A 25,953-nucleotide genomic window follows, 5' to 3' on the forward strand; every position below is an offset into this window, starting at 1 on the left:
AGCCCAATGCGGGACTCGACCCCAGGACCCTGGGATCATGACCTGAGCCGAAGGCAGATGCTTAACTGACTGAGCCACCCAGGTGTCCCAGAGGGAAATTTTTAAGGTCATTTAGATAATCTTTAAAAACCTGATGGCAAACAAAGCAAAACTGATTGTTTCTTCTTTTTTTTTTTTTTTAACTGATTGCTTCCTAATCACATGGTGCAAAATTCTTAAAGGTACAAAAAGGAACATAGTAAAAAAAAAAAAAGGAACATGGTGAAAAATTTTTTTCCCTACACCACATTTGTGAAGTCCTTTGATTTTACTTATTAAAGATTTTACCACACAGGAATATTTAATATTTCCAAATTTTCAAATATTTCTATCATTTCATTTACAGCTCCTGGATTTGAGATGCATGTTACCGACTGAATGTACGATTATTTAAGGGTCAAAACATTAAAGCTTCTTCATGGTTCCTCTCACTTTTTTTTTTTTAACATTTAAATCTTTGATCTTTGGGATTATCCTGACATAAGGTATAAAGTAAGGATCTAGCACCATGTGTTGAATTATCCATCTCTCCACTACTGATTTAAAAGGTCAGCTCTTTCATAAACTAAATTCCTGCATATATTAACATTTGGAAGTAGGCAGGTGAGCTGATCAGAAGGAACGACAGCAGAGCCCTGGAGGGAGGAGTGGGAGAAACATAACCGAGCTGCAGAGCTCTTCTCTTCACTTAGCTGACCTCCTAAGTGACTGCATGACAAATGTCATAATGTTCACCAAAGAGACCCAGTGAGGGACACTTAACTGCCAGCAACATAGAGAACCCACAATGCTTTTTAATATGAAAACTATGTATTTGGGCACAGAAATGCAATATATAACCAGAAACCACTGTTTAACAACAGTGACATTATTATCTCATCTAAGAACACAGGAGTTAAGTTATTAAGGAAGGCCAAGAGAAAACAATTCTTTCAAGTCCTACTCAATGTCCTCTGTTAGGGAAGACGAAGCTTACTTGACTCTGGTCACAGTTCCATCATGTCTACTTTCTTTGTAAGTTCAGCTTCAACGGTATCCTAAAGGAAGAAAGCAACACCATAAATTCTATCAACAAGGACATAAAACAGGTGGTCTAACTTCTAGTGTTATTTAAAGTAAGTAAGGGAAGCAAAAAAAGAAGAGAAGCAAAAAAGAAAAACATTAAAGCAGAATTTCAGGGGTGCTTGGGTGGCGCAGTTGGTTATGCGTCTGACTCAATTTTGGCTCAGGTCATGATCTCAGCCTTGTGGGATCGAGCCCCACACTGGGTTCCATGATCAGCGTGGAGTCTGTTTAAGACTCTCTCTTCCTCTCCCTCGGCCCCTTTCCCGACTGGCGTGCTCTCTCTCTAAAATAAATAAGTAAATCTTAAAAAAAAAAAAAGAAATTAAACAAATACCATTATAAACATTAAATATGCTTTTAGATATTTCGTGCTTTTATAACTCCCCCTTCTCCACACCCCAAAAGTTTTCAGGCTCCTGATTCTAATAAACATCTCAAGGGGGAAAAACCCTTTAGAGAGGTGAGTCGCTGTTATCAGTATAAAGATACATGAACCCATTTTTCTGACATCTACTGTTTGAGCAAAGTACTTCTGCAACTTCTTTCACGTCACCTCTTTCCCACTCTTGTTGCCACTTTCTCATTACTTCTCCCCTGGTCAAAATAGGCCAATCAGTTTCTGCAATTTTCTTTCTCCCTCCTTCAATCCACCCTATACACTGATTCCAGAATAATCTTTCTTTCTTTTTTCCAGAAAAATTTTTCTAAAGAACTGTCCTAATCAAAAAGCATAGCTTTGGGGTGCCTGGCTGGCTCAGTCGTTAAGTGTCTGCCTTCGGCTCCCACTCCCCCTGCTTGTGTTCCCTCTCTCACTGGCTCTCTCTCTCTGTCAAATAAATAAATAAATAATCTTTTTTTTTAATTCTTTTAAGGATTTTATTTATTCATTTGAGACACAGAGATACAGAGAGAGAGAAGAGAAAGAATGAGCAGGGAGAGAGGCAGAGGGAGAGGGAGAAGCAGGCTCCTTGCTGAGCCAGGAGCCTGATGTGGGGCTCGATCCCAGGACCCTGGGATCATGACCTGAGCTGAAGGCAGACGCTTAACCATCTGAGCCACCTAGGCACCCCAATAAATAAATAATCTTAAAAGAAAAGCATAGCTTTGATCACATTTCTTTTTAGCTTAGAAAATAAACACACAGCAATGTTCAGTGGTCCCCTAGAGCCTCCAAGTTCAACCCTTTTTATATTTAAGATCCTTTATATCATAAACCAATTGATCTTCTTTAGCCCTATCATCCACTGTATACTCCTAAGCATCTGGACTACATCACTTGCCAAAGCTTAGACAAGTCCTCCATTTTTTTAGCTCTTATACCTTTGTTAATTCTTTTGCCTAGAATATTCTATGTCTCTTGACCCCTCTTTTCCAGCCAAGAAAATCTATGCAAAAATTTAAAAGAGATAAAAAATCACTATGTATTTTATTTTATTTTTTTTAAACTTCATTTATTTATTTATTTATTCATGAGAGACAGAGAGACAGAGAGAGAGAGAGGCAGAGGGAGAAGCAGGCTCCCAAGGAGCAGGGAGCCTGATGCGGGACTCGATCCCAGGACCCTGGGATCATGACCTGAGCCGAAGGCAGACGCTTAACCATCTGAGCCACCCAGGTGCCCTCACTATGTATTTTTTATGGAAAGAAATATATAGGGTGCCTGGGTGGCTCAGTCGTTAAGCGGCTGCCTTCGGCTCAGGTCATGGTCTCAGGGTCCTGGGATCGAGCCCCACATCGGGCTCCCTGCTCACCGGGAAGCCTGCTTCTCCCTCTCCCACTCCCTCTGCTTGTGTTCCCTCTCTCGCTGTGTCTCTCTCTGTCAAATAAATAAAAAAATCTTAAAAAAAAAAGAAATAAATATACATATCCAAAAAAGTATTTAAAAAATCCATGGTGGAGTGCATGGCTGGCTCAGTTGGGAGGGCATGTGACTCTTCTTGATCTCGGGGTCATGAGTTCAAGCCCCACATTGTGTGTAGAGCTGACTCAAAAAAACAAACAGAAAAATTTTTTTTTAAATGCATGGTAATGACACATAGCAACTTTGGGACTGTGGTTTACCTCTGAGTAGGAAGGAAAGAAGGATAAAGGGAGCTTTATCAGCAGTTTTTTTCTTTCTTTTTAAAAAATCAGAAGAAAAAAAATGGAACTACTTACTAATTCCCGTTTTGCTTCTTCAATTTTCACCTGAGCAAGGGATGGGTTCTTTTAAAGAAAAATAAAACAAGAAGAGGTTATAATGCATCACCCAGGACTCAAGGAGAAAAAGTGCAACAGTCTTTTTCAAAAGGCAAAAACCTTATAGAAGTGTATCCAGTGAACATACAATATGGAAATTTAGCAGACTTTAAATCCTTAAACATGGACCTGGTATTTTCATGATCATTTAGTACCCTTGGGGAAAGTTGGAGATGACTTTTTTTTAAATTCATAAAAATAATTACCGGCATTAAATCTAAATAGGACTCCAATTTTTTCTTCAAAGGTATAGTCTGTCGTTTTAGTTCTGCCAATTTCTGGGGGTGGAAAAAACACAGGAGTCACAGAGTGATAGAGATATTCATAATGCAACTAAACACTGCTCATTTCTGAAATAAAACATAATAAAGCATTAACATTAAGATATTTTAAATAATGTATCGAATTGTATCAACAGGTCAAAGGAGGTTCAAAGATATATGAATAACAAACTTCTTTCCAATGGAAATAATCCTTATAAGACGCTTACAAGAGGAAAGTTATACTCCCATTTATTAAGAATAGGATTTAAGTGGGGCGTCTGGCTGGCTTGGTCCATGGAGCATGTGACTCTTAATCTCAGGGCTGTAAGCTCAAGTCCCACATGGGATGTAGAGATTACTTAAAAACAAAATCTTTTTTAAAAAGAGAATAGGGGCACTGGGTGGCTCAAATGGTTAAGTGTATGACTCTTAGTTTTGGCTCAGGTCAGGATCTCAGGGTCCTGGGATTGAGCCCCGCACCGGGCTCCACACTTAGCGCACTCTGCTTGTCCTCCTTCCTCTCCCTCTCTGTTCCTGTCCCTCGCTCATGCTCTCGCTCTTTCCTCTGTCTCCCTCAAACAAGTAAATAAATAAAATCTTTAAAAAAAGAAAGAGAAGAGGATCTAAGTATGCTGTCTAAGAGTACAGAATAATGTGATTAAGAGGAATCAGAATGTGGGGGCCTGGGTGGTTCAGTTCATTGGGCAACTGCCTTCGGCTCAGGTCACGATCCTGGAGTCCCGGGATCGAGTCCCACATCGGGCTCCCTGCTCGGCGGGGAGTCTGCTTCTCCCTCTGACCCTCCCCCTGCATACGTGTGCGTGCACTCTCTCTCTCTCTCTCTCTCAAATAAATAAATAAAATCTTTAAAAAAAAAGAGGAATCAGAATGTAAGGGAACAATTAGGATCTCAAATATGTATTGATGAATTGTCAACTTTAGATTCCAAAAATCAAAGTGTAAAAAATTTTAAGAATAAAATAATAAATAATAATAAAATAAACAAAACCCCTCTTACTCCCTCTTCCCACCAAAATAAATGAGACACTTATACAACCTAAAAACCTAGAATTGCATCCTATAGAAGTTTTCAGACTGCATTTTTACTGTAAGTGGAAGGAGAAGGGGACCTAGATGGTTAGCCCATAATCCCTCAATAAATTTATTTTATAAACAAATCCATAACATATAACCAACTCTAGCAAAGAGTTTCTAGCATATAGTAATAAATAAAGGAAACCAAACAAACATGAGGATAGTTAAAGCTAACCAAGTAATAAAGGTATAAATACTGGTGAACATAAAGTACAGAGGTAAAGAAAAACAGGTCAATAGTGAACAAAGCTCTATACAAAGAAACAAATGAAAAAGCAGATTGTGCACTAAGATTTTAAAGAAAGCTAAATTGGGTTAAACTGAGCTCACCTCTGAAAGTGCCACTAGGGACTGATGAGACAGAGACGCATCCATGCCTCTGGCTGAAAGTTGCTCCTAGAATTCCAAAAAATAGAGTTCGGTTAAAAACAGTATTTTGAAAGTGACCGTCATTTCATATTTTCATATATAACACAGTAATGAGAAGCTATAAATCACAGATGAAAAACTATACATGCATCTAAGTACTTTTTTTTTTTAAGATTTTATTTATTTGACAGAGAGAGACACAGCGAGAGAGGGAACACAAGCAGGGGGAGTGGGAGAGGGAGAAGCAGGCTTCCCACTGAGCAGGGAGCCTAGTATGGGGCTCGATCCCAGGACCCTGGGATCATGACCTGAGCTGAAGGCAGATGCTTAATGACTGAGCCCCGCATCTAAGCACTTCTTTGCAGCATGTGGATCATTTCAAACAGTCACAGATCTGCCATAAGATGGGTGCACTGCTAAGAGTCTGGGCTTCAGGGCCTGGTTGCCTGCATATGAATTTGGATCCGCTGCTAAGCAGCTACCTGACTTTGGGCAAGTTACCTATCTTCTCCATAGTTCCCTTATCTGTAAAAAGGTAGGAATAATACTGTCTAGTTTTAAGGATGAAGGTCAACAAGAAATCGGAAAAGAATTAAATAGGGGCACCTGGGTGGCTCAGTCGGTTAAGCATCTGCCTTCAGCTCAGATCATGATCCTGGAGTCCCAGGATCGAGCCCCCCCACATCCGCCACCCCCCTCAGGCTCCCCGCTCAGCAGGGAACTGCTTCTCCCTCTGACCCCCCCCACCCCCATGTTCTTTCTCTCTCTCAAATGAACAAATAAAATCTTTATAAAAATTAAAAAAAAAAAAGAACTAAATATATTCAGTCCTTCGTACAAACCTCTGCAGTTCTGATTCCAAATCTGAACTCTTCTGACTTTGCTTTCAGGAAGTCCATGTTCCGAAGACGACTGTCAACTTTGGCCCTTTCTGTAGTCAGATGCAACTCGGCCTTCTTCAGATCCCTTTAAAAAGTAAAATTGAGGGCGCCTGGGTGGCTCAGTTGGTTAAGCGACTGCCTTCGGCTCAGATCATGATCCTGGAGTCCCGGGATCGAGTCCCAGTCTGCTTCTCCCTCTGACCCTCTTCCCTCTCGTGCTCTCTATCTCTCATTCTCTCTCTCAAATAAATAAATAAAATCCTTAAAAAAATAAATAAAAAGTAAAATTGAAAACATTTTCTTCTCCTTGGTGGAATTATTATAAAGAAGAAACTCCACTACTTTTGGGATTCAACTCTGGATTAGCCAAAAGTTGGTAATACACTCTCTGGATTTTCTACCACATATTTTATATCCCAGACTAGCTACCATGTATTCTTCCAGGTCATCTTCCTCTCCATGTTGCCACCTGGAATTTTTCTCAAGGAATACTAAGTAATTTTAAGATTAATCTATGCCAATCATTCTTGGAGAAAGTAAACCTGCTGCTTAAAGAACTGATTTAATATATCCAAGCCTCCATGAATTATGGAGGTCCCAAAGTCCTCTTTCCTAAATGTGACATGATAGAGTGCCTTGCATATAAATACGCAATCTTTGTTAAGTAAATTTACATACCATCAAATTACTTGTGCATATCCACGTTCCAGATCTACAGCATCTAATCTCTGGGGCAACTGTGACCTAAAGAAGGTCCAGAGAATCAAGAGGAATACCAGAGCTCTAGGGGGCCTGGGTGGCTCAGTCGATTAAGTGTCTGACCCTTTTTTTTTTTAAAGATTTTATTTATTTATTTAATTGACAGAGAGAGAGAGAGACAGCGAGAGAGGGAACACAAGCAGGGGGAGTGGGAGGGGGAGAAGCAGGCTTCCTGCCAAGCAGGGAGCCCGATGCGGGGCTCGATCCCACGATCCTGGGATCATGACCTGAGCCGAAGGCAGTTACTTAACGACTGAGTCACCCAGACACCCAAGTGTCTGACTCTTGATTTCGGCTCGGGTCATGTCATCAGGGCCCTGAGATCTCGCCTACGTCAGGCTCTGTGCTCAGCAGGGAGTTTGCTTGAGATTCTCTCCCTATAACCCTCCCTGCCCTCCAGCCCCCGCTTTCATGAATACATACACACACGTTCTCTCTCTCTCTCTTTCTAAAATAAATAAATAAATCTTAAAAAAAAAAAAAAAAGGGATACCAGAGCTCTAATAAGAACGGGCAACAAAATATGATGTGACTTTAAGTTGCACCATAACTTTTAAGTAAAAAAACAATTCACATAAAATTTTCAAAATTATAAAACCTAGGCTATTTGTTGAGGTGCCTGGGTGTCACAGTTGGTTAGGCATCCAACTTTTCACTTCCACTCAGGTCATGATCTCGGGGTGGAGGGATTGAGCCCTGCATGAGGCTCTCTGCTCAGTGGGGTGTGTACTTAAGATTCTCTCTCCCTCTCCCTCTGTTCCACCCTCGCTCACACTCTCTCAATCTCAAATAAATAAATAAATCTTAAAAAAAAAACAACCTAAGCTATTTGTAAAAGAGGAAAAAAGGTAAAAATTATATGAAGTAAAAGGTGAAAGTCTGTACCTAACCAACCCCTATCTACATCCAAGTCATTTTTTACTTAGAAAACCATTTATGGACCCCAGTTCCTAATGTGTTGTTTTAAATCATACCCACTGCCAAAACTAAATCTGACAGTGTCTTGCCTTTATAATAAACATTGTCACCACTTCCAACTCGGTTACTTACTCTTGTAGACATTTTTCTAACACTAAAGTTGCAGTTAGGTTTTTTTCAAGTTTTGCCAATTCAAGCTTGATTTCTTCATTTTTAGATTTGGTACGGAAAAGATCAGAGGTCAAATCATTCACTGCAGGGATAAAACTAAAAAAAGAATCTGGTCATATAAATGGACATTAAGGACAATAATGACAATTATTCCTCATTTTTAACAATGACTACATCTCTATGTGGGTTTTTCTATCATCACGCTGTTTCATACCTCCATGCATTTTTTTCTCTATGCATTTTTTTATATGCTGTTCCCATTGCCTGAATAGCCCTTCTTTAGGCAAATTTCCTTTTGTCTTTCAAAACTCAAATAAGATTTACTCCCATTCTGGAACTCACTACTCCTTTCTCTGTGCTACTTAGCTACATCTGGTACATTCTTGTATTGCTACAGATGTCAAACTATGCTAGAGTTTTACATACCCATCTCCCTTATTTGACCATGAGCAGAGACTGTTCTTGCTGACAGTTATTATCCTATTCATCTCTGCTTCCCCAGTGCCTGCGTGTGCGTGTGTATGTATGTGTATACACACCTATTGATATCTATCTATCTATCTATATGTACATATATATGTATGTATATACGTATATAGCTAGGGTTATATGCCTAGCATATTAACCGGCATTTGGTGTCTGCTGAGTTGCTTCAAGTTTAGATTTCTGTTGCAATATAGTCTTATGTTCTTATATCTAAAACGCTATCCTCTGAGCATATATATTAATTCCAAGTCCTTATGTGGGCATTTAAGTAGAATAGCTATACAGTTCTCTATAAGTTACAGTGGTAGTCCTAGCTAAGACATGGCCACCAGTGGCAATCATATGGACTTTGGTGTCACACTGGGTTGGAATCCCAATCCTGCCATTTACCAGCTTGGAGAAATTATTTAACACACCTCTCCTGAGCTTCAGTTTCCTCTTAGGGTTGTTGGAAAAGAATAATATTATTATATAGGTGGGATGCCTGTCACCCTACTTACTTAACCTACTGTACCCAGAAAGGGGGGACATAACCAAAATTCAAAAATTCACTATGCTCAATCAGATATAATTTAGCCTACTGCTTTTCTTATTATTCATAGGGAGCAATGTAAGTGATACTTAATCCCTTTCCAAATATACATGAGTACCAACCTTCACAAACCTAATCTTAGAAGAAGAAAATTTAAACAACACCAAGTTTATCTGAATTAATTACACATACTCACTGGCAATGATAAGGAGGAGTTAAGTAAATTTTGCATTTATTGTTAATTTCCTATATAGAATTACCCAGAGAAACAAAAAGTCCTTAGGTCAAGACATTAAAATATATATGATTACAGATATTAAAATTGTCATGAGAATTACCTAGCTAGTGAAGTATCCTTTGTTTCAAGGGCCACTGCACTGTCAACCAAAGCATTCAGGTACCTAGAACCAGTGCTTGAAAGATTGGCAGGGGAAAAATTCACACTCTCCATGAGAAGGCTCTGAAGATGCTTGGCTGAAAAGATATAAGAGTTCTATGGTGACTAAGATGTTTGCTTTATTTTAATTTTTAATAGCTTTATTGAAATCTTATCACAATCCACCCACTTAAAGTATACAATTTGATGGTTTTTAGTATATTCACAGAGTTGTGTACCCACCAATATGATCAATTTTAGAACACTTTCATCACCCCCCAAAAAAACCCCACATTTCTTAGTCATCATATTCCAATTCCCCAACCCATGAAGCCCCAGCAACCACTAACCTACATTCTGTCTTTATTCATTTCATATTTGGGTATATACCCAGGAGTAGAACTGCTAGTCATATGGTAACTATGTTTAACCATTTGAGGTATTACCAGGCTGTTTTCCAAAGCGACCGTATGATTTTAAAATTCCACCAGAAATGTACAAGGAGGGGCGCCTGGGTGGCTCAGTCATTAAGCGTCTGCCTTCGGCTCAGGTCATGGTCCCAGGGTCCTGGGATCGAGCCCCGCGTCAGGCTCCCTGCTCAGCGGGAAGCCTGCTTCTCCCTCTCCCACTCCCCCTGCTTGTGTTCCCTCTCTCGCTGTGTCTCTCTCTGTCAAATAAATAAATAAAATCTTAAAAAAAAATGTACAAGGATTTCAATTTCTCCATATCTTCAACAACAGTTATTATGATCATTATTATTTTTGCATAGTGGTCACTCACATAACTTAGTAATGATCAATAAAATGATAATCCAAGATCTGAATATTTTTCTTTTTGATTGTAGCCCTCCTTGTAGGTATGAAGTAGAATTGTGGTTTTCATTTGCATTTCCCTGATGTCTAATAATGCTGGCTTAATGGCCATTTTTATATCTGCTTGGGAGAAATGTATATTCATACTCCTTACCCATTTTATTTATTTATTTTTAAAGATTTTATGTATCTGACAGATAGAGACATAGCGAGAGAGGAAATACAAGTAGGGGGAGTGGGAGAGGCAGAAGCAGGCTTCCTGCAGAGCGGGGAGCCTGATGTGGGGCTCGATCCCAGGACCGTGGGATCATGACCTGAGCTGAAGGCAGACACTTAACGACTGAGCCACCCAGGCGCCCCTCCTTACCCATTTTAAATTGGGTTATTTATCCTTTTATTATTGAGTTGTAAGAGTTCTTTATATGTCATAGATATAAGTCCCTTATCAGATATGATTTGCAAATATTTTCTCCCATTCTGTGGGTTGTCTTTGCATTTACTTGATGGTATTCTTTGAGAACAAAAGTTTTTAATTTTGATGATGTCCAATTTATTTAATTTTTCTTTTGTTGCTTGTGTTTAGGGGAATCATAGCTAAGAAACCACTGCCAAATTCAAAATCTTGAAGACATACACTGACGTTGTCTTCTGAGTTTTAGGTTCAGCTCTTACATTTAGGTTTTTAATTCATTTTGAATTAATTCTTGCATATGGTATGAAGCAGGGTCCAACTTCATTCTTGTACATGTGGATATCCAGTTCTCCCAGCACTAGTCTTTGAAAAGGCTATTTTTTCCTCCACTGAATTGCCTTGTTACCCTTGTCAAAAATCAGTTGACCAGGAGTTAAGACTTGTAGCCTAACAGTGCAAAGAGATCTGCATGCCACCCCCCACCCCCCAGTGAAACAGGCGAACATTGTAAAAAACAAAACAAGAAACCCAACCATGTAAAAACAACAACAACAAAAACCAGAACCAAAACACAATGATTTAAAGCCTCTGAAAATGGTTCTAAGGACAAAGAGCAAATAAACATCCACTCTAGAAAATTTATGAAAATTCAATGAAGAAGGTGAAAGTTTGTGGTATTTAAACCAAGACCACCCTCTCCTTCTCCCTCCCAGTTCAGTGAGGTGGAGACTCCAATCCAGACTGTTGTAGTTAAGAACACAGGGATCTCCATGCCCCCTGCTCCCAGCCAGAGGGCTTTCTGTCCAGGAGAAATTGGACTTCAATGTTTCTCATCCTGCCACCAGCTATCTGTTGCTGAGACTAAGCCCTAGGTGAATGTGGCTGCGAGGTGCGGGCTCTCTTCCTCCACCCAGCCACTGTTTTTGGAATGGAAGCTCTACCTTGCATGAGCTTCTACCCTACCCCAAGGGCCCTTGTACCAGGCTCATGAGGTGGTGATTCCATACCAGGAAAGGCAAGCCAAGAGGACCTAAGGCTGCTGAACTCCCCTGTCCACCAAGCACTCAGCATCTACACCAGCAGTGCCACTCAGAGAAAAGTTTGCTATTGTCTCTACCTCCAACTCCAGACCCCTGGCTCAGAGATTTGGGGCAGAGGAAGAAGCAAGCCACAGAAGAGATAATTCCCAGTATCTTCCCAAAGGAGCTGAATTCATTTGCAACAGAGCCTGGAGACGTCCAAGCCTAGAGAGACTCTAAAGAATTGTGAAAGTTATAGTAAAAAGCAATTGGGAGAAGAGTCAAGACACGGGTTAAACTGTAGGCTAGTTAGTTTGCATGGGAGGAGCAGAAAACAAGACATGTAAGAGAAGTCATTCTTAGGTCACAACAAATATCAAACATTGCCCTCCGAAACTATACCTTTAAGGGTGCCAGAATTTGATTGGATTAGCTTGTAGCTTATGTCCCACAGCATTGTTGGAAACAATAATCAGCCGTCAATTAGCAGAATTGCACAGTTGGATGTGGTCCATGAAAGAGAGGAAGACAGTCCTACCAAAACCCCTGATATCCCACAGTGACTGTGGGGATACTTAAGTACATGCCTCCCTGAGGAGCAACATCACAGGCTTAACACCATCAGGGGTAAACAGGCTTCATTAAAAACAATCAGTCGGGGGGCGCCTGGGTGGCTCAGTTGGTTAAGCGGCTGCCTTTGGCTCAGGTCATGATCCCAGGGTCCTGGGATCAAGCCCAGCGTCGTCTGGTTCCCTGCTCAGCGGGGAGCCTGCTTCTCCCGCTCCCTCTGCCTGCCTCTCTGCCTACTTGTGCTCTCTCTCTATCTCTCTGTCAAATAAATAAAATCTTAAAAAAAAAAAGTCAGTCATTAAACAAATAAGAAAACAGCAACGACAACAGTTTTGGGGGGCTGGGGTGTTGGGAGACTCGTACTCAGAGTTGCTACAATACATTATCTAAAATGTTCTGTTTCCACAAAAAATATATAGGAATGTAAAACAAGAAAGCATGACCCATGGTAAAAAGCAAGCAACAGAAACTGCCTGTCAGAATGACCAGATGTTGGATTTATCAGAAAAGACTTCAAAACAGCCATGCAAACAAGTTCACAGTACCAAAGGAAACCATGATGAAAGAAGTAAGAAAAGGTATGAGGACAATGTTGCATCAAATAGAGAATATCAAGAAGAAATAGAAATTGCTAAAAAAAAAATGAAATGGAAATTCTAGAGTTGAAGAGTACAATAACTAAAATGAGAAGTTGACTAAAGAAAATGAACAGGGGCACCTGGGTGGCTCAGTTGTTAAGTGTCTGCCTACGGCTCAGGTCATGATCCCAGGGTCCTGGGATCGAGCCCCACATCGGGCTCCTTGCTCAGCGGGAAGCCTGCTTCTCCCTCTCCCACACCCCCTGCTTGTGTTCCTGCTCTCCCTATCTCTCTCTCTGTCAAATAAATAAATAAATTCTTTAAAAAAAGATGAACAATAGATTTGAAGTAGCAGAATAAATAATAAGTGAACTTGAAATTAAAGCAATAGAAATTAGGGAAGCTGAAGAACAGAGAGGAAAAAAGTGAGAAAAAAAAAGAGCCTCAGAAAAATGAGAAACACCATTAGGCACACCAATGTATGCACAATGGGAATCCAGAAGAAGCAGAAAAAAACAGTCAGAAATAATGAAATAATGCCTGAGAACTTAACATATTTATTGAAAAACAATAATTTACACATCCACGGAATAACTCAACAAAAAATTAAATAACTCAACATACCCAAGCAGAATAAATGCAAAGAGATCCACAAACACATATATCAAAGTAAAAATGTTGAAGTAAAAGATAAGGAGACAATCCTGAGAACAGCAAAAGAAAAAGGATTTGTTATTTATAAGAAAACCCCAATAAGATTAATAGTTGACTTCTCGGCAGAAACAATGGAGGCCAGAAAGCAATGGGATAACATATTCAAAGTGTTCAAGAGAAAAACTATCAGTGAAGAATTCTACATTTAGCAAAACTACCTTTCAAAAATGAATGCAAAATAAAGACTCCCAGATAGACAAAAACAGAGAATTTGTTAACAGTCCTGACTTAGAAGAAATTTTCTTTTTTTAAACTTTTTATTTATTTATTCATGAGAGACAGAGAGAGAGAGAGAGAGAGAGAGGCAGAGAGAGAAGCAGGCTCCCAAGGAGCAGGGAGCCTGATGCAGGACTCGATCCCAGGACCCTGGGATCATGACCTGAGCCGAAGGCAGACGCTTAACCATCTGAGCCACCCAGGCGCCCCCTGACTTAGAAGAAATTCTAAAGGAAGTTCTGTGGGCCAAAAGCAAGTGACCCCAAATAATAACTTGAATGCACACACAAAAAAACAATGAATATCAGAAAAGGTAGCTATAGAATTATAAAGAGCATACATGCATATTTTTTCTCCTGATTTAAAAAGCAATTGCATAAAATAATATACATATTATCTACATATCATAGAAATGTAATATATATGCTGAAAGCAGTGAATTAAAACCAAAAGTCAATTTTGCTGTATGTTAATTTTTTTTAAGATTTTTATTTATTTATTGAGAGAGAGAGAATGGTAGAGAGAGAGCATGAGAGGGAAGAAGGTCAGAGGGAGAAGCAGACTCCCTGCCGAGCAGGGAGCCCGATGCGGGACTCGATCCAGGGACTCTAGGATCATGACCTGAGCCGAAGGCAGTCGCTCAACCAACTGAGCCACCCAGGCACCCTGCTGTATGTTGATTTTTAAAAGAAAATTGGAAAAAGCCCATACATAGTAGAATTACAATATAAACTGTACTACATTCAAAACATTGCATGTAACACATGCCACACACATAATTAAATACAGGGCAATTGTAAGTCTCACTCTCTTGCTCATTTGTATATTCCAACCTATAGAAAGTTTTTGTCAATTCTTTTGTGTGTAGTTTGTATTATAAAAACAACAGGTGTCTTGAATGTACTTTTTCAAGACACATATGCACAGCAGAAAATTCTAATGCAATCCTATGAATACATAGTGATAACCTGATTTGTTCAAGTGTTGCAGTTCATGGCTGCCACCTCAGATGTCCTGATGGCTCGTTAAACTAAAGCATGGAGCCCGGAAACAGACCAGAAAGATATGTAAGTGAAAAACCAAAGGCTTTTATGTCAGGCTAAGTTTAGATACATGTTTTAGGGGTTACTATATGGTATCAGAGTACCAATAAAATTTACATTATAATTAAATTTATGGCTTATTAAGTTGCTATATAATGGAGTGGGAGGCAAATCTGTGTGAAATAAGAAGCAAAACTAACAAGCAGTCTACACTAAATTAATTTTGTATTCTTTGGTGTTATAAAATGTAGTTACCTCGAGTTATTAGCTCATTCAAAATTCTGTAATTAATCTCACCTTCTGATTCATATTCACTTGCTTTCTGTTTCAAGTCCTCTATTACCAAGTAGACATCCCTGTCCCGAACCCTGTTGCGTTCTGAAAGGTGATGTAAAATCTCCGTGGTCCGAGCATTCACCTCATATTGTGGAATGGGGTGATCTCCATGTATTTTTTTCAACCACGCAGCAACCTAACCATTAAAAGAAAAGCAAGTATTATAAGCCTTGTTTATTGTAATAGCATGAAGCAAATATGAGAAACAAGTGATCAGAAGCAAACAAAATGTTCTCTAGAAATATTCTGGCAACCTACTTACTTCACATTATAATTTGTCTTTACGGAGATAGATACCAGATGTCAGGAAACAAGTGAGCAAGCCCAATGAACAAAATCAGAAGACAATCCACCCTTCCCTAAAGCTACAAAGCGGTATAGGCTAATAATTTGCATCACTCGAATGATTTTAAGCTCAGTATGAAGGTGCCAAAGCATATTTATAGGTGCAAAGTCTGAAAAAAGAGTTGCCCTCAACACACCAAAAGCCCCGCTGTACCCAGAGGCACCTAGAGTAGGGATGCAGGATGAGGAAGGTCAGGTGTGAAAATCCTACTAGGAAGCAGCAGTGAACGGTGAGGCTTGGCTGGAAAGTGGCTTCGGATTCGGAAGTCCCACTCCAGTCGGCTGAGAGGTATCTCGTGCCAAGGGGATCCTCAACGGCTCTCCAAGCCTGAGTCCAAGCAAGGAAAGCCCCGGGAAGGAAGGGAAACGCCCTTTCCCGAGGGTCTAAGCAGAGTGGGGCTCGCAGGTCGTGAAGGCGGGACCAAAGATGGGCCAGCAGAGTAGGAGTAGGAAAAAAGTAAACATGGTGTGCCCAGGCGATCCGCGGACGGGGAGAGTGTGTCAAAGATGCCGTCTCCAGGAGGCCACAAATCCCCGATCCCGCCCCATCACCTGCGCCTCTTTCTCTTCCTGGGCTTCCATAGCCGCCGCTCCCGCCACTTCTCGAGAAGTTCCTCGCGGGAGAAGTTCACAGCTAGCTCTGAAGGCCCCGCCTACACATCGTTGGTTCCGCCCCCTTCTGGGCCCGGGATTTCTGGGAGTTGTAGTTTTTACTAGGACAGGGGGCCTCTGAGTCCTTGGGCAAGGCTGGTCCCAGACTCCAGCACCATGAGCTTGCCGCCATGCGGCCCTCTCTGCTCTCGGTGGTATCATTTCCTAGAGGAGGACAGCCGTCTAGAACCAGGCTGTTTTTTTCTTTCTTATATTTTTATTTCTGACTTGAATCACTTGTCTTAAAAAAATACCTGAAACTTGTTTTTCGGATAGCAGATATTTGTTTCTTCCACAAGGAGTGCATTGACTTAAAATTTTTATTTTTACCCTAGCAATATGAGCTGCAGCAGTCTTATTCTTTAGTTTCCACTATCAAAGAGCTACATGTGCTGGAGACTGTTTTAAAATAGTTGACAGTTGGTGTGCCTGGCTAGCTCAATCAGAAGAGTGGGACTTTTGATCTGGGTTGTGAGTTCAAGTCCCTCTTGGGGTGTAGAGATTACTTATAAATAAAACTTAAATAAAAAAAAAAAACAGGGGCACCTGGGTGGCTCAGTCCTTAAGCATCTGCCTTCAGCTCAGGTCATGATCCCAGGGTCCTGGGATCGAGCCCCGCATCGGGCTCCCTGCTCCACGGGAAGCCTGCTTCTCCCTCTCCCACTCCCCCTGCTTGTGTTCCCTCTCTCACTGTGTCTCTCTCTGTCAAATAAATAAATAAAATCTTTGCAAAAAAAAAACAAACAGTTGACAGCATCCAACTGCTGGCCCCGTCACTGCCACTCAGCCATTCTTCGTTCATTTCTTGCTTTTCCTAAAGTTCTCCCTCCATCACCGTATTTAAAGCCAGGAGAGGTTCTCTTTAGTTACAGAGACAGCAATGTGTAGTTTTCTGTGTTTTCCTATTTTAGTTTCATTCTTACAAGTACCCTGTAAAAATAGATGAACATATTATTCTACGTATTTTCACATTAAAAGCCATACACACACACAGATTAAGTGACTTGACCAAGATTAGGTAGTAGAGCTAGAGTCTGACCATAATGTTCTGGCTCTGATTGTTTTATATTTGAAAGCTAGTTAGACCACACTGCTGCCTGCAGCTTCCTGTAGTATACTGTGAAACATCAGGAAACATAGACCATGTACTCAATAGTCTGGTATATGTGGTTTAATATCAAATTGGGGATTACTCTTAGCACTAAATATCTTTCTTCTAAGTCATATGCATATTTAAAATGATGAAATGTTTTTTTTCCAAAAGAATTTTACTAACTAGCCAATACCATATTGTATGGCTTGCTTATTATTTTTGTTTTAGTCAAATGTGTCTCTGCTCAGGAACCAAATTTCAAGTAAGTTGGTATAGCCCCGAGTATGGGGAAAAAGTTATCTTTATGCCTTTTGTCCACTTTCATCACTACAAATTTCACAAAATACCCCTCCAACCTTTCTGTTTTTACAAACCAAATTTTTTTTCCTGTTAGCCTATACTTACCCATAAGGAGAAGGATGCTCACCTCGAAAATGGAATAGAATATTAGAGAAGGGATTGCTGACAATATATTTGCAAGCTATATTTTAGGACATGACCCTTTTAATCCAGATATTCATATGCTCCACCCAAATTAAGGTTTTGGGTGTAAACCAGATAAGACACCCAATATCCCCCCCAACAATTCTGTGCATATCATAAAAATCTCTGTAGCGCAAAAATTCTGTGTATGGGTGAGGGAGTTCTGCCCTAATGTTAATGTGTTGGTATAGGAAGGTGTTTTTTCTTTATCCTTTCCATTTTATTATTTTTTAAAGATTTTATTTATTGGCAGAGAGAGAGAGAGCATGCACAAGAGAGCACAGGCAGGGGGAGCAGCAGCATGAGAGGGAAAAGCAGGCTCCATGACCTAGGCAGAAGGCAAATGCTTAACCAACCAGCTGAGCCACCTAGGCATCCCTATCATTTCCATTTTATTCCAAATTGGTTTTTAAGATTTTATTTATTTGAGAGAGACAGGGTGAGAGAGAGAGAGAGAGAGAGAGATCATAAGCAGACCAGCAGGGGAATAGGGTAGAGGGAGAAGCAGACTCCCCACTGATCAGGGAGCCCAATGCGGGACTCTATCCTAAGACACCAGGATCATGACCTGAGCCCAAGGTGGAGGCTCAACCGACTGAGACACTCAGGCGCCCCCATTTTATTCCAAATGTAAAAGCATAGTCCCTGCTGTCCTGAAACTAGTTGTTGGTAGAGGAAACCTTGAATCCTGGTTCAGTCCTGGGGTGAGACTTCTGATTCTGCACCATTCTCAGTAGAATTGGCAACCACTCCTCTTGAACTTGTGTTTGTTACCATTTTTAAACAATTTGTTCTAATATACAGATTTCATTTAGATAGAATCTAAAAGAACTGCGATTTTCGAACTTGAGTGCGTAAGGGATCACGTAGAATGGTGTGGGCGCCTCTCAAAAATTCAGATTGCTCCAAATTTTCGACTTTAAGAGGGTCTGGGGGTGCGGCCAGCGATCTACGTATTAACCAGTTCCGCAAGCCCCCGGTGATAACCGTTTACTTTGCTACAAGGCTTTAAAAAAAGCTGTAGTCTCGGACCCCACAACGTCGGCCTCCCGTCACCTCCAAACAAGCTGCGTCTTAGTACAGGGTGACACCTACACGGTCCCCAGCCGGGACTGGGCCTGAGAGCCTCTTTGTAGGGGGTTCGACTACCCACATGGTCGCCAGGGGCAACCACAAGGTCAACTCAATAGGTCAAAATAAATCTGTAACGAAAGCCTGGGCCGAAGTTGACAAAGGTCTAATCGCTCATTTTTAATTTTAAATCTAAAAACGGTACTTTAAAAAAGTAACTCCTCCCCAACCGTCCCGCAAAAGGCAGATTCGCATCCGGGGGTGAACGCGAGGGGCGGTACTTCCGGGTCAGGTGGGATGCTGCCTTGACCTTCCTCGCCGGTCAGCCATTTTGTCCCAGTCAGTCCAGAGGCTGCGGCTGCAGAGAAACAACTCAAGGAGAACGTGCAAAGATGCTGTCCGTGCGCGTCGCGGCGGCCGTGGCCCGCGCCGTCCCTCGGCGGGCCGGACTGGTGAGTGCGGGGAACCGGCGGAAGGGAGGTGGCCCGGCGGGTGGCTGGTGATGTACTGATTCAGGAGCTCTTGCTGCATGGAGGGTGAGGGGCTGGCGGGTGCCGCCATCTTGCACCGCTGGCTACTCGGCCTCGGACTGGGCCGCGGCGCAAGGGCCCTGTTGCTCGCCATCCTTGTGGGACGGTGTTGAGCGGTGCAGGGGAGGTGGTGACCTCGATGCTGTGCAGAGATGGGGCCTCAGGGGGTGTTCACGACTTCAGTTGAGAGCTGTCCGAGAGGGGGCCTTGGTTGAAGGTCAGGGCTGGGGCGCTAGTTCTCCGACACCTGCTCTGAAACGGCGAGGCTTGTCCCCGCTGCTTCTCCGGGACTGCCCCGCTGAAGGTCAGAGCACTGTTGGTAGCTCTAGTTGAAGCGACCTAGGGAAGCCTGACATTGTATGAAGGTCAGGACGCCCCGGCATTTCACCTCTGCCCGGAGGTCGGTTCGGGGGAAAGCCATAAATGAAGGTGCTTTTCTGAATACTTAGTAGGCGATCTCAGTGCTGAACACTGCAACGATTGTGAAAGGCCGTACAGTGAAAATGTGCATTTCATGTGGCCGATACCGTGACAGCAGTGAAGCCTAAATTGTCTCAGGCAGAAAGAAGACTTTGCTTTGTCTTGTGGTACTTTGACATGTTTTAAGATTTCGTCCTTGAGGAATCGTTAGACAGTAATTGAGAGCTTAAGATAGAATATAGGTTGGAAAATGCCTGTAAAGGTCAGTTCCCTTCCTTAACTTATCTGCCTTGAAGTTAGGGCTTACATTTACTTATTTTTTCCATTTTAGACATTGTATCAGTTTCCATCTTAAACATGTAAACACTGGCTGTTTTACTGTTCTAATACAAGTAGTCGCAAAAGAACATTTTTAACAGTTTTCATCTGGTCCTATAAAAAGTAGTAGGTTCAGAATTGACAGTGACCAATCACTGCGTTACAACTTGAAGAAGGAGGGGGTCCAGATTGTCGTAGGCTTTGTTGACCAGGAAAAAACAGTCCACAGCCATGCTTAATTTTTTTTTCTTTTCTTTTTTCTTAAAAGGTTTTATTTATTTGACAGAGAGAGACACAGCGAGAGAGGGAACACAAGCAGGGGGAGTGGGAGAGGGAGAAGAGGCTTCCCGCTGAGCAGGGAGCCCAGTGCGGGGCTCGGACCTGACCCGAAGGCAGACGCTTAACGACTGAGCCACCCAGGCGCCCCAACCATGCTTAATTTCTAATCAAACTTGAACATTTACTAATTTAATTTTTTTAAAGTAAAATAGGTATGGCTTGATATTTCCCCCTTTTAGGAAGCAGTTTATCTTACTGAGAATATCCACAGTTCGACTGAAATATATCTAAAGGTGAAATAATAGGGCGCCTGGGTGGCTCAGATGGTTAAGCGTCTGCCTTCGGCTCAGGTCATGGTCCCAGGGTCCTGGGATCGAGTCCCGCATCAGGCTCCCTGCTCCTTGGGAGCCTGCTTCTCCCTCTGCCTCTCTCTCTCTCTCTGTCTCTCATGAATAGATAAATAAAATCTTAAAAAAAGAAATAAAGGGGATTTCTTTAAAAAAAAAAGATGAAATAATTGTACCTGATGCCTTTAAAAGAAAAGATAATTTGGTAACTGTTGGTTTTTAAAATATGCCTTTTATAAAATACAGTGTTACCAGGAGCTGCTTAATAACATTTTTGCACATATCAAAAGCTACTTTGTCATGCGGTTACTAGCTTTCCAGTTTTAAGCAGAATATTTTTGAATACAATTAATATTTTCACTGATAAGTTGATCAAGGATCCAGGACCCTGGGATCATGACCCGAGCTAAAGGCAGCGCTTAATTGACTAAGCCACCCAGGCGCCCCTTTTAAATAAACTTTTTAAAACTGTTTATGCACTAGGTCTCCAAAAATGCTTTGGGATCCTCCTTCATTGCTGCAAGGAACCTCCATGCCTCTAACACTCGTCTTCAGAAGATTGGTAAGTCATTATTTCTAAGTCTACATACACCACACTTACTGCTTTGTCAATAAGGGAAAGAATAAGTTACATAGGTTACAGAACTGTTGTTTTTTTCTTTTCTTTTTTTAATCCACTATTTTTTTAATTAATTAATTTATAGATTTTTAAAGATTTTATTTATTTTTTGGCAGAGAGAGAGAGACAGCGAGAGAGGGAACACAAGCAGGGGGAGTGGGGGAGGAAGAAGCAGGCTTCCCACTAAGCAGGGAGCCCGATGCGGGGCTCCATCCCAGGACCCTGGGATCATGACCCGAGCCGAAGGCAGACGCTCCACCGACTGAGCCACCCAGGCGCCCCGTTTTTTATTTTCATTTGTTAATTTTTTTCTCTTAATTTTAGTTACTGTAAATATCAGATTCTTTGCCTGTAATGTGCCATTTAGCCCTTTTTTCTTGGTAGGTTGTCTTGTTCTAGTGAAATATTTCTTTTTTCATGATACTACAGCTTTTTTTTTTTCTGATACAATAGCCCTTGGGTAGAAACAGAAAGTACACATATCAGGTGGTGGGCATCCTTTCTGAACTATGAAAGATTTCTTTTTCCTCTTCTAAAAAATATTAGAAAACAACCTTTACGTTTATGTTTTTTGAAGGTAATTGCTGCTAATCTGTACGTGGCAACGTATAAATCTGCACATTGCAAATAGAGAAGTGGGGAGGTGAGCATGGGAAGATTCTGTAGGTTAGGGAATTCCTTTGGGAATGTGTGAGTGGGGCTTTGAACTAAAGATTAAACAAGTGAATACATAAATCTTGCACACGCTAAGACGAAGAATAGTAAGTATTTGCATGTCTTTATAAAGGGAAAGATATTCATACTTTGTTAACGGTTTCTTTTAAAAATAGATTGCATTTTTGGGGTGCTTGGATGGCTGAGTTGGTTAAGTGTCCCACTCTTGATTTCAGCTCTGGTCTGCATTTCAGAGTCATGAGTTTATTTATTTACTTATTTATTAAAAAGATTTTATTTATTTATTTGACAGAGACACAGCGAGAGAGGGAACACAAGCAGGGGGAGTGGGAGAGGGAGAAGCAGGCTTCCTGCTGAGCAGGGAGCCCAATGTGGGACTCGATCCCAGGACTCTGGGATCATGACCTGAGCCAAAGGCAGATGCTTAACGACTGAGCCACCCAGGCGCCCCTCAGAGTCATGAGTTTAAACCCTGCATTGGGCTCCATGCTGGGCGTAAAGCCTACTTAAAAAAAAAAAATAGGGTGCCTGGGTGGCTCAGTTGGTTAAGCGACTGCCTTTGGCTCAGGTCATGATCCTGGAGTCCCAGGATCGAGTCCCGCATCGGGCTCCCTGCTCAGCAGGGAGTCTGCTTCTCCCTCTGACCCTCCCCCCTCTCATGTGCTCTCTCTCTCTCTCATTCTCTCTCAAATAAATAAATAAAATCTTAAAAAAAATAGATTGCATTTTTAAGCTTCCTGCAGAGTTTAGCCAAAAAGTCAGGTTTCAACTTCCTTAGATATTAATTCCTTAGATATAAATTCCTTAGAAATTAAACCAAATGAGTAGACGATGAAAATTCTTGCTATAATGGTGTTGCTTAATTTTATTAGCTTCTTACCTGGCTTACATTTGTCTTGTGAAATTTTCTGTCCATCATTTGGATTTGTTTTTATAGTAGTGGTAAATATCAAGCTTGAATAGAATCATGCATTTTACATTTTAGAATAATTTGGTTATTGTGATTATAAAACTTTAGTTTTTATGTTGTTGATAAAGTGGGTTTAAAAAAGATCTTGAGACAAGGCTATTTTGAGACAAGGCTATTTTTGCAATGGATTTTTTTCTCTCAATAGGCACTGCCGAAGTGTCCTCTATCCTTGAAGAGCGTATTCTTGGAGCTGATACCTCTGTTGACCTTGAAGAGACGGGGCGTGTCCTAAGCATTGGTGATGGTATTGCCCGTGTACATGGGCTGAGAAATGTTCAGGCAGAAGAAATGGTAGAGTTTTCTTCAGGTTTAAAGGTAAAATGAGATTTTGGTGTTTTAGGATTGGTTTCTGAGTTACTCATTTAGTAATTCAGAGATTATGCTAGTGTTTTTTGTATTTTAACTTTAAATCTCAACTTCTTCAGTATTTAGTCATTATCATAGATTGTGAAAAGAATAAACTTAAGGGTCTTGGTTACCAAAGTTTTTACTCTAGGGACTGATGTGTACAAAAATTGTAGCCACTGGTGCTGAAATAAAAAAAGTGACTAAACCTTCAGCCAAATTCTAAGAAGTCTTTTTTATAGCCATTAAGATCATATAAAAGCATTAGATAACTTCCAACTAAATTGATTTCTGGTGGAAAGTTGAAAGTCATTGACTTTGTATTTCTTGTAAGAGTAGACCTATTATTGTTAAGCTAGTGGTATAGTTATCAGGAGCTCTCTAATGATAGAAGTCTCCTTCTTTCCATTAGGTTGAGCCTAGTTGGCCAGTGGGATGAAAACAAATGGTAGGAGTCATGGGTTTTCTGAGGAAAGCAGCATGATATCTGGATAGAACAGGGGGAGTAGGTTTACCCACTTAGCACACATGGGAAAAGATAGTCTTGGTCCTCTTACTAGTGATTGGTATGGTAAAAGCCTTAATATGGAAGAATAATTATAGAGCCAAAAGTTTTCTCTATAGCTGTTAGACCTTGGCTAAAAATTTAGCCTCTCGTATCTTCAGTGTTACGAAGCTTTGAAAGGTGAGGCTGAAATAAATGAACTCAGAGTTTCGTTTTTAACTTTAAAGATCTAAGAGTCTAGTATTGTCTAATAGGACTTTCTGCAATGATGGAAATATTTTATGTCTGTGCTGTTTAAGTATAATAACTATTTTACATGTGAGGATATTGAGTGTGTACAGTGTGGAGTTTCTCACGCAGAGAAAGAGTGGGTGGTATGTAGAGATGTGTTAATTGGAGAGAAAAGTAAGTGTCTCTGACTTCTGGTAAGATGGTGTTAATTAATTCAAATTTTAAGTAGCCACATGTGGTTAGTGACTGCTGTATTGAACATTACCTGCAGTGATGTTCCATGGTACTCCTCTATTTGTTCTAAGTACTTCTACAGAGCTTTAATTACTGACCAGACTCAGTTCCTGGAATAGCCTTTTTCCTTAGTAATGATTAGGGACCTAAAAATTTTATATTTTGAATTAAAGTTGTAATGATGAGAGATGACCCACCACTGTTACATTATGGCATTTTGTCCTTGTTTGGGTAGCTTTTAATTTCACTTTCTACTAACCTGATGAGTTCTCATTATAATTTTTTTAACTGTTTGTGGTGCTACTCACATAAAAAGATGCAAATCAACTGTGTCTTAAAATTTCCAGTTGATCATTTTATTTCATGCTGATCACCTGGTTCAAAAGCCATTGACAAAAGAAATGCAGTGGAAAAAGCTTGACCTGTTCAGTTTCTTTGCTTCTTTTAGTTCTTTTGAGGATGCAGTAAAGGAGCATGTTAGGCTTATCATAATGCTATCCTAAGAGTATTCAAGGGAACATGTTGCTGTTTTAAGTCTTGATCAAAGAAGGTTGTTTGTTGTAAAAATACTTGAGTAAATCAGATCTAAAGTACAAGTCTACTTTTTTTTTTTTTTAACTAGCTGTTTTCATATCATGTAGTGTTGACTTAGGGGAAGAAGTACTACTCAGGCTTCATGGGGGTTCAATTGTATCTTTTGTGTAGGGTATGTCTTTGAACTTGGAACCTGACAATGTTGGTGTTGTCGTGTTTGGAAATGATAAACTAATTAAGGAAGGAGATATTGTGAAGAGAACAGGAGCCATTGTGGATGTTCCAGTTGGCGAGGAGCTGTTGGGCCGTGTTGTAGATGCCCTTGGTAATGCCATTGATGGAAAGGTACGTTTAACAGTTATTAGGTGTGGTTGTAGCTATCAGATGTGGTTGTAGCTTCTAAGAGACGTCAAAACTGATTGTTCTGGGGGCTGCTTTTTATTGTATAACAGGGTCCAATTGGTTCCAAGACCCGTAGGCGAGTTGGCCTGAAAGCCCCTGGGATCATTCCTCGAATCTCTGTGCGTGAACCAATGCAGACTGGTATTAAGGCTGTGGATAGCTTGGTGCCAATTGGTCGTGGTCAGCGTGAGCTGATTATTGGTGACCGACAGACTGGGTAAAGCTTGTTAAACATTCTAAGTAAAATTTACTTGTGAAAAGATTACTTTTATGCTTGGAATGATAAATGCTTTGGATATAACGGAGAGAGAGGAATGTGATGAGGATTAGAAGTAGTATACCGAAATCTTTTTTTTTTTTAAGATTTTATTTATTTATTTGAGAGAGAGAGCATGAGAGGGGGGAGGGTCAGAGGGAGAAGCAGACTCCCCGCTGAGCAGGGAGCCCGATGCGGGACTTGATCCCGGGACTCCAGGATCATGACCTGAGCCGAAGGCAGTCGCTTAACCGACTGAGCCACCCAGGCGCCCCAGTATACTGAAATCTTAAGTTGAGAAATCCTTTGAAGTACTTACCAAGATTTATGTTTACTTTCTCTTTTTAAAGCAAAACATCAATTGCTATTGACACAATCATTAACCAGAAACGTTTCAATGATGGAACTGATGAAAAGAAGAAGCTATACTGTATCTACGTTGCTATTGGTCAGAAGAGATCCACTGTTGCCCAGTTGGTGAAGAGACTTACAGATGCAGGTATTAAAGAACTTCAGTCCAGGGATGCTTCGCTGGCTTAGTCGATAGAGCATGCGACTCATGGTGTTGGGAGTCATGAGTTTGAGCTCCACCTAGAGGGTAGGGTTTACTTTAAAAAAAAAAAAGGAAGAACTTTAGTCTCATTGTTCTCTGGGAGTCCTATTATTGCTAATCTTAGGGTAGCGTCTACTTAATGAAGGCTGGTTTTAATTACTCCCTAATGAACTGAAATTTCTTTTTTTTTTTTTTTTTTT

General features: G+C 40.8%; 2 protein-coding genes across 2 annotated transcripts in view; one reads left to right on the plus strand and one right to left on the minus strand.

The window, feature by feature from the left end:
• Positions 1-813: 813 nt before the first annotated feature.
• HAUS1 (HAUS augmin like complex subunit 1) lies at positions 814-15,865 on the minus strand. Its single transcript, XM_025886627.2, has 9 exons — positions 15,790-15,865; positions 14,854-15,028; positions 9,155-9,290; positions 7,760-7,894; positions 5,912-6,035; positions 5,031-5,096; positions 3,549-3,620; positions 3,262-3,309; positions 814-1,076 (listed from the first exon to the last, which is right to left on the minus strand). The coding sequence occupies exons 1-9, from the start codon at positions 15,817-15,819 to the stop codon at positions 1,026-1,028; spliced, it is 837 nt and encodes a 278-aa protein (XP_025742412.1). The 5' UTR covers positions 15,820-15,865; the 3' UTR covers positions 814-1,025.
• A 2,976-nt stretch (positions 15,866-18,841) lies between these two features.
• Positions 18,842-25,953, plus strand: part of ATP5F1A (ATP synthase F1 subunit alpha) — a 10,006-nt gene continuing 2,894 nt past the window's right edge. Inside the window, exons 1-6 of the mRNA XM_025886365.2 lie at positions 18,842-18,987; positions 20,913-20,991; positions 22,839-23,008; positions 24,714-24,887; positions 24,995-25,161; positions 25,551-25,699. Coding sequence (XP_025742150.2) covers positions 18,928-18,987; positions 20,913-20,991; positions 22,839-23,008; positions 24,714-24,887; positions 24,995-25,161; positions 25,551-25,699 — 799 coding nt within the window. The 5' untranslated portion in view covers positions 18,842-18,927. The remainder of the gene's footprint in view (positions 18,988-20,912; positions 20,992-22,838; positions 23,009-24,713; positions 24,888-24,994; positions 25,162-25,550; positions 25,700-25,953) is intronic.

This window comes from Callorhinus ursinus, unplaced genomic scaffold (assembly GCF_003265705.2).
Source record: "Callorhinus ursinus isolate GAN/ISIS: 27379988/994484 unplaced genomic scaffold, GSC_fseal_2.0 scaffold11, whole genome shotgun sequence".
NCBI lineage: Eukaryota > Metazoa > Chordata > Mammalia > Carnivora > Otariidae > Callorhinus > Callorhinus ursinus.